Source organism: Triticum dicoccoides, chromosome 6B (genome assembly GCF_002162155.2).
Source record: "Triticum dicoccoides isolate Atlit2015 ecotype Zavitan chromosome 6B, WEW_v2.0, whole genome shotgun sequence".
In the NCBI taxonomy this organism is placed as follows: domain Eukaryota; kingdom Viridiplantae; phylum Streptophyta; class Magnoliopsida; order Poales; family Poaceae; genus Triticum; species Triticum dicoccoides.
This window is the reverse complement of record NC_041391.1, coordinates 222,698,792-222,705,368: the sequence shown is the minus strand read 5'-3', so window position 1 is coordinate 222,705,368 and position 6,577 is coordinate 222,698,792. Positions and strand designations below refer to the sequence as shown.

General features: G+C 47.0%; 2 protein-coding genes across 3 annotated transcripts; both read left to right on the top strand.

Moving 5' to 3' along the window:
• Positions 1-213: 213 nt before the first annotated feature.
• On the top strand, positions 214-4,647 carry LOC119322562 (choline-phosphate cytidylyltransferase 2-like). The gene is made up of 8 exons (XM_037596044.1): positions 214-519; positions 1,970-2,083; positions 2,188-2,283; positions 2,479-2,521; positions 2,634-2,789; positions 2,912-2,992; positions 4,029-4,127; positions 4,220-4,647. Exons 1-8 carry the CDS (start codon positions 290-292, stop codon positions 4,367-4,369), a joined length of 969 nt encoding a protein of 322 aa, XP_037451941.1. The 5' UTR covers positions 214-289; the 3' UTR covers positions 4,370-4,647.
• Positions 4,648-4,933: 286 nt separating this feature from the next.
• Positions 4,934-6,352, top strand: LOC119324977 (haloacid dehalogenase-like hydrolase domain-containing protein 3). Of its 2 annotated transcripts, none has more exons than XM_037598738.1 (3): positions 4,934-5,399; positions 5,564-5,770; positions 5,856-6,352. In XM_037598738.1, exons 1-3 carry the CDS (start codon positions 5,142-5,144, stop codon positions 6,192-6,194), a joined length of 804 nt encoding a protein of 267 aa, XP_037454635.1. In that variant the 5' UTR covers positions 4,934-5,141; the 3' UTR covers positions 6,195-6,352. The 2 variants fall into 2 exon arrangements, with proteins under 2 accessions (XP_037454635.1, XP_037454634.1); XM_037598737.1 differs by having other exon boundaries at positions 4,934-5,410.
• Positions 6,353-6,577: the final 225 nt, after the last annotated feature.

The following is a 6,577-nucleotide window of genomic DNA, read 5'->3' as shown; positions in this document are numbered from 1 at the left end:
TGATAGGCAGCAAATTCACCCGTCGTTGTCTCATCAACGTGCGACGTGTCGCCATTTCCTTCGCCGGAGAACCTGACGTGGTCCAACCAGTCACCGTCAAACACCGGGACCCACTTGACAGTGAGACAGGGCGAGCCCGAAAACTACGTCACGTCATGCGAGCACCCCCTCCGCATGTGTACCGTCTCCTCGGCCTGGAGGCTTCGACCTTTCCACCACGCCCCCGTCCTCTTTCCCTTCCCGTCGCTCGCTCCCCCCCCTACCCGAACCTTCTCGACTCCCTCTTCGCATGGCCGACGCCAAGGCCGAGGCGGCGAGGCAGGCGCCGCAGTCCTCCCAGGAGGAGGAGGAGGACTGGAAGGAGGCCGAGGGGGACGTCGAGGTCGCGGACAGGTCCACGAGCAATGGCGGCGGCGCCGGCGAGGGGATCACGGACAGGCCGATCCGGGTCTACGCCGACGGCATCTACGACCTCTTCCACTTCGGCCACGCGCGCTCGCTCGAGCAGGCCAAGAAATCGTGAGAAATCCCTCCTCCCCCATCCTCTCCCCCCTTGGGCTATTTCGGTTCGATCTGCCCCCCTTGCGTTTCTGACAGGAATTGGGGTCTGACACCGTTTATCATGGTTGGTTGTGGCGCGGATCGCGCCTAATTAGGATCACCGGTTGGCTCTAGCGCGGGGATTGCGCGAGGAAGTTGTTTGGTTGCAGTTCGTTCCTATTTGAAACTCTTCAGGAACGGCCTCAACTTGCTGCTATGTCAGATGTCCAATTTAGTGATCATTCGTGTGATTAGGTTTGGAAGGCATGCGCTTATTGTGGAGACTACGTTGCTTGATGAGGACTCGGTTTGTTTGTGCCCCTGTTTTTTTGGGGCAATAGATGTATGGCTTGGTGGAAAATGGGGCTCCATTTGTGCTTCTATCATGTTGGGGACAAGATTTAGCTGTATTGGTATGTTTTACCTAACGTGATGTGACTCGAGACTCTCGTATTGCTTGCCATGTAATGGATCATTCAGTGGGAGGGCACCTATTTGGTAGATCCCCCCGAATAATGCAGTGTGATTTGGCTTTATTTGCCCACCTCTTTTTTTCCTTTTTATTTTTCGCATCATGTACAATAATCCTGCTCCGCAATAATCATTCTCCATTGACATGGACTGGTGTAGTTGTCTGTAGGGTTTGGACTCTGATATTGTTCCTCTCAGACAACTTTCCCTTTATGGTGCTTGGCATCTTCCACTTCTTTTAAGTCGGCAATGAAATGGATTTTGGTTTCTTGTGTTCTGTTCAGATGCCAGTCCTACCTTTCCTAGTGAAATAAAATAAGTCTGCTCAAATCAGTATATAATTTTTTATGCGCCCTCTGTTCATTTTGTATTCCTTTTCTTTTACCCTCTCCATGTCGCCCATGACAACATCCATTTTCCATTAGTGGATATTTTATGTATAACTATTGAGAATTCTGCATTTGAAAACACTCATGGGAAGTCATGTGTGCCAACGGTCACCCTTTTTTCTACAATTCCGCCAACAACAAAAAAACTCTCACATATATGAAGCATCTTTTTCCTCAAAATCTCAGTTTGTACATGATGTGATGTTAGTATACTCATGGCATGCACACAGAGGGTAAACTATCATTTTGTGTTAGCTTATGGGGAAATACCTGATTTTCTGTGACACCTTCTATAGGGAATCTTGCACTTGCAGGCATGCTCTGTTTCTCAAGTATGAAGCTGTGGTTTAATCTGCAAATGTCATACTAGTAATCTTGCTGGACAGTTTTTTTTATCTAGTAGTATGCCTAAGGTTCCGTTCTACTATTGGTGCCATAGATTAAATGCATTAACTGCGGACTGGTTTTACATTCTTAATGATTATCCTGAGCATTCTACACAAATTAACTTACTGGGGCTGTTAAATGCGAGAAAATGTCCTGACACTGAACTGTCTGTTGAACTGTAGGTTCCCTAATGCATATCTTCTTGTCGGGTGCTGCAATGATGAGCTGACACATCAATACAAAGGAAGAACTGTCATGACAGAGGACGAGAGATATGAATCACTTCGCCATTGCAAGTAATCGTGTATCATTCTTTACTTCATCCAATATAATCCATGATCGTTGTACATTTCTTCAAAAAAATAGCATGCTAATATGATTTACTATTTTATATTCCAAGGTGGGTTGATGAAGTCATACCTGACGCTCCGTGGGTAGTAACAGAAGAGTTCTTGAACAAGCATAACATCGATTTTGTCGCACATGATTCTCTGCCGTAAGCATTCAGTTCGAAAGACCTTGCTATTTCTGTGATGCAGTAAATATTTCTTATTTTCATTCTTTTTTTTGTGAGGACCACAGAAAATGTTTCTGTGTTTCTGATGGCCTGATATTCTACACACTGAATGATCTAAGCTTTTAAATCTCTTAACTCATCTATATTCTATCTTTCGTATTTGAATCTACACAGGTATCATGATGCTAGTGGAGCTAGTAATGATGTCTATGAATTTGTGAGTCTTAAGTTTCAAATTGAGCTATTCAAATGTAATCTCAAATAAATTGTGTTCATAGACACCAATTTTACTTTTGATTTCTGTGACTAACATCATCTTGTTTTATCAGGTAAAAAAGCTTGGTAAATTTAAGGAGACCAAGCGCACAGAAGGAATATCAACCTCAGACATTATAATGAGGATTGTTAAAGATTATAATGAGTATGTTATGCGCAATCTGGCCAGGGGGTACAGCAGAAATGATCTTGGTGTCAGCTATGTCAAGGTATGCAATATCAACCTGATGCTTTAGCAAAACTTTACTTATACAAAGTCCTGTTGTTGGATTGTACTACAGTACCACTGCATTATGCTGGCTAGCTGAGCTCTTATATATCTTATTATCAGGAAAAACGACTAAGAGTTAATATGGGATTGAAAACCCTGCGTGACAAAGTGAAGCAGCACCAAGAAAAAGTAGGGGAGAAGGTACTTGTATTCAGCTTCATCTTAATTTATGTTGAAGTATAACTAATTTTTATAATTGATTAACTGTTAACTAGGCAATGTTAGCTTCGCTCTGTATCCATTGGTTGTCTGGTGCAGGGATGAGTGCCTCATGTTTCTTTACTATTTTGTGACTAATTAACCTACTTGTTGTGTGCTAGCCTTATGACATTTGATTGGATATAGTTGACCCGCATGTCCGGAACTCTTGGCTAGATTAACGTTTTGAAGTTTATCGAAGTAGTTTTGGATTTTTGGTATTTTTTTTTGAACATCAGTACAGACACAAGCGCTCATATACACGCGCATACACTCATCCCTATGAACGCACACACGCACACCCTATCCCTATGAGTGCCTCCGAAAGACTGAGCCGGCATATCATCTTGAGATTTACGAAGTCACCGTAGGCGCCTCGTCGTCGACGGGAACGTCTCCTCCCACTGAATGCGCATCGCCGGAAATCCTGAAAACCATCCAACCACAGGTTGGTTCGCGTTTTGGATTTTTGGTTGACTTCAGTTGTTTAGTGGAGGATTCCTAACACATATCATCCTTTTCTTTGATGCTTTAATGCGTAGAAGATTGTACAGCTGTGATTGGGCGAGTCCATAGCTTTTCATGAAAAGCTAAAAACATTAGCTTCAGCCATGTCTCACACCATGTGTATTCTAAAGGTTACAATGATGATAAATTGACAGTGGTACATGGCTGTTACTTCAGTTTTATATGTATTATACACAAATCTTTGCATTTATCTAGTTCAACTAATCTTGTGGTGGTCAAGAATTCGATATCTGATGCGTAAGTATTATTTTTATCATATCTGATACTCCGTACATTAGTTGTACTCTGTATGTATCCAGTATAGCACTGCAAAATGGAAACACTTCACTACCCCTTCTCCTACTCCCGGTTTCCATGTTCATCTCTTCATCTGATAATTTGGATCGATGAACTTAGCCTTCTCAAGTTTACCTGTTCATACATTCTGAGAGAAGCATGTTGATATTTGCAGTGGAGTACGGTGGCAAAACTCCAAGAAGAGTGGGTTGAAAACGCAGATCGCTGGGTTGTTGGTTTTCTAGAGAAATTCGAGGAAGGTTGCCATTCAATGGTTTGTTACCTTTGCCTGTTAATAGTTTACTGCTGCTCTCCTCCAGTAGGAGGTCCATGCCCATATATGCCTAAATCTAAGCTACTTCCCAGGGAACTGCCATTAAGGAAAGAATCCAGGAAAGGCTGAAGGAGGCGCAGTCTAGGGACTTCAGCCTTCTACAATACGACAGTGACGACTTTGACGACTTTGAAGAAGAAGACGATGAAGTTGCCAAAGATGCCAAATACGTGAAAGAATAGCGCCACTGTAAAATTTTACGTCAAAAGTATAATACAGGCATGCAATGCATGTTAACAGTCTTCGTCAACCACAATCCTTCACCATGTATCTGTCCCTTTGATTGTGAGCTTCACTGTCAAGGTAGATCTGCGTGCTGTGTTTGTAGCTGTACTTGATGTTTTTCTAGGCATTAGCGTACGCTCTTGTAAAAGTTCTACTGTGAGGCATAACACTCTTTATTTGGAGGATATCGATTTCAATTCCAGTTCTTATTAAGAAGACCTTTTCCATTTCGTAATTACACTTGTTTATTTTCCGTTTTTGACATCAAACTCTGAGGTGGTACTTTTTTTTTCATGTGTGTGGGAAGTGATAAACGATTCATTCTTTGAATAATCGGTGGCTTACTCTACAAATGTTGGATTCAGTTTTTTTAAAAAGAAAGTTGTTTGGATTCCCTGCGCCTCGCTGCGGCGTCTTCACCGTTCCTTGAAGAAAACTTCGGGAGGAGACTTGGCTCCTAGTAAATGAGTTTTCTTGTGAAGCAAGGAGGCTCCCTTTTAAATCCCTGCTGCTTGGATTGATCCAAAGAGTTGGCCGTGATCTTTCCTCCCGGGAGTGGGTTAACTCCCTCAAGCCGGAGAGCCATGGATTCATGCTTGCTTCCACAGAGGTGGTAGCGTCTTCCTCGCTCTCGTTTTGCCCCGCAGAACAAGGCACCGGTGCTGTTATAAGTCAACCCAAGAACCATCCGGTCCTCTTCTTCTATGCCTCCGTGCGTCGCCGGCTGCCATGTCGCTGCTGTCGAGGCTGCGACTGGTCACCGTGGACGTGACGGGGACGCTGATCGCCTACAGAGGGCAGCTCGGCGACTACTACTGCACGGCGGCCAGGTCCGCCGGGGTGGCGTGCCCCGGCTACGCGCGCATGCACCAGGCCTTCAAGGCCGCCTACGCCGACATGGCGACCAAGCAGCCCTGCTTCGGCCACGCCTCCAGGATGCCCGACCATCGCTGGTGGAGGACGTGCGTCAGGGACTCCTTCCTCAGGGTAAGGTGAAGGTCGGTGCTCTGCCGTGCCCTGTTCGTTTCTCCAAGAAACTCCGAAGCGTCGACGGGGAGAGTAATAATGTCGTGCGTGTAGAATGTGCAACTACTCTATTCTGATGCTCTGGCGGCTTTTTCTCTCTTTGTTGTTGGTATATAATGCTGCAGGCAGGACACGAGTACGATGATGCCACATTTGAGGGGATCTTCGGGCAAATCTACGCCGCCTTCGGCTCCCCCGCCCCGTACTCGGTGTTCCCCGACGCGCGGCCCTTCCTCCGATGGCTGCGCGGCGAGGGGATCATGGCCGGGGTCGTCACCAACGCGGACTGCCGCTACAGGGACGTCGTCCTGCCCGCGCTGGGGCTGAACCAGGTCGGCAGCTGCCCTCGACCGCCGTCTCGCTCGCGCTGCCGGGAGCTATACATTGCTCAGTTCTGTTTCTGATTTATGTGTGCAGGGGTCCGAGTGGGACTTCGGGGTGTTCTCGGGCGTCGCCGGCGTCGAGAAGCCCGACCGGCGGATCTACGAGATGGCGCTGGAGGCGGCCGGGGGCGTGGCGCCGGAGGAGGCGCTGCACATCGGCGACAGCATGAGCAAGGACTACGCGCCGGCGCGGGCCGTCGGGATGCACGCGCTGGTGCTGGACAGGTTCGGGACCGCCGACGCCGAGAGGTGGCGGCGGTCCGGCGCGGTGGTGCTCCCTGACCTCGTCTCTGCCCGGGAGTGGCTCACCCGGGATCCCCCTGCCGCGCATGGAGGAACCAACAACGCCGGCGCGGAGGAATGGCCATTCTGAAAAATAGGGTGCAGAGTTGGGACATGAGTGGGCATTGCTGCAAGTGTATGAAATCCTGGACACACAAGAACTGGCTCTTTGATGATACAGCATTCATTGATGAGATTGCCAACTGTTGTGATGTGAGCAAGAGCGCAAGTTAAGCAACTTATTCAGAATTGATGCGCGATGCCATGATCGGTGCAGAAATTGGTGGACCTTTCAATTTTAAGTCCCGCTTGCTCAATCTGTCGGAGATGCTCGTAAGGATAGGATATGCGTCCGTTCATAAGGTTGAGTGTATGTATATATGTGTAAGCGTATGTGTCTTGCCATGTTTCTAGAAAAAAAGGCGTCAACCGACTGATTCGTGCTTAGTATCAATCGCACCAGCGCGTCTCCCC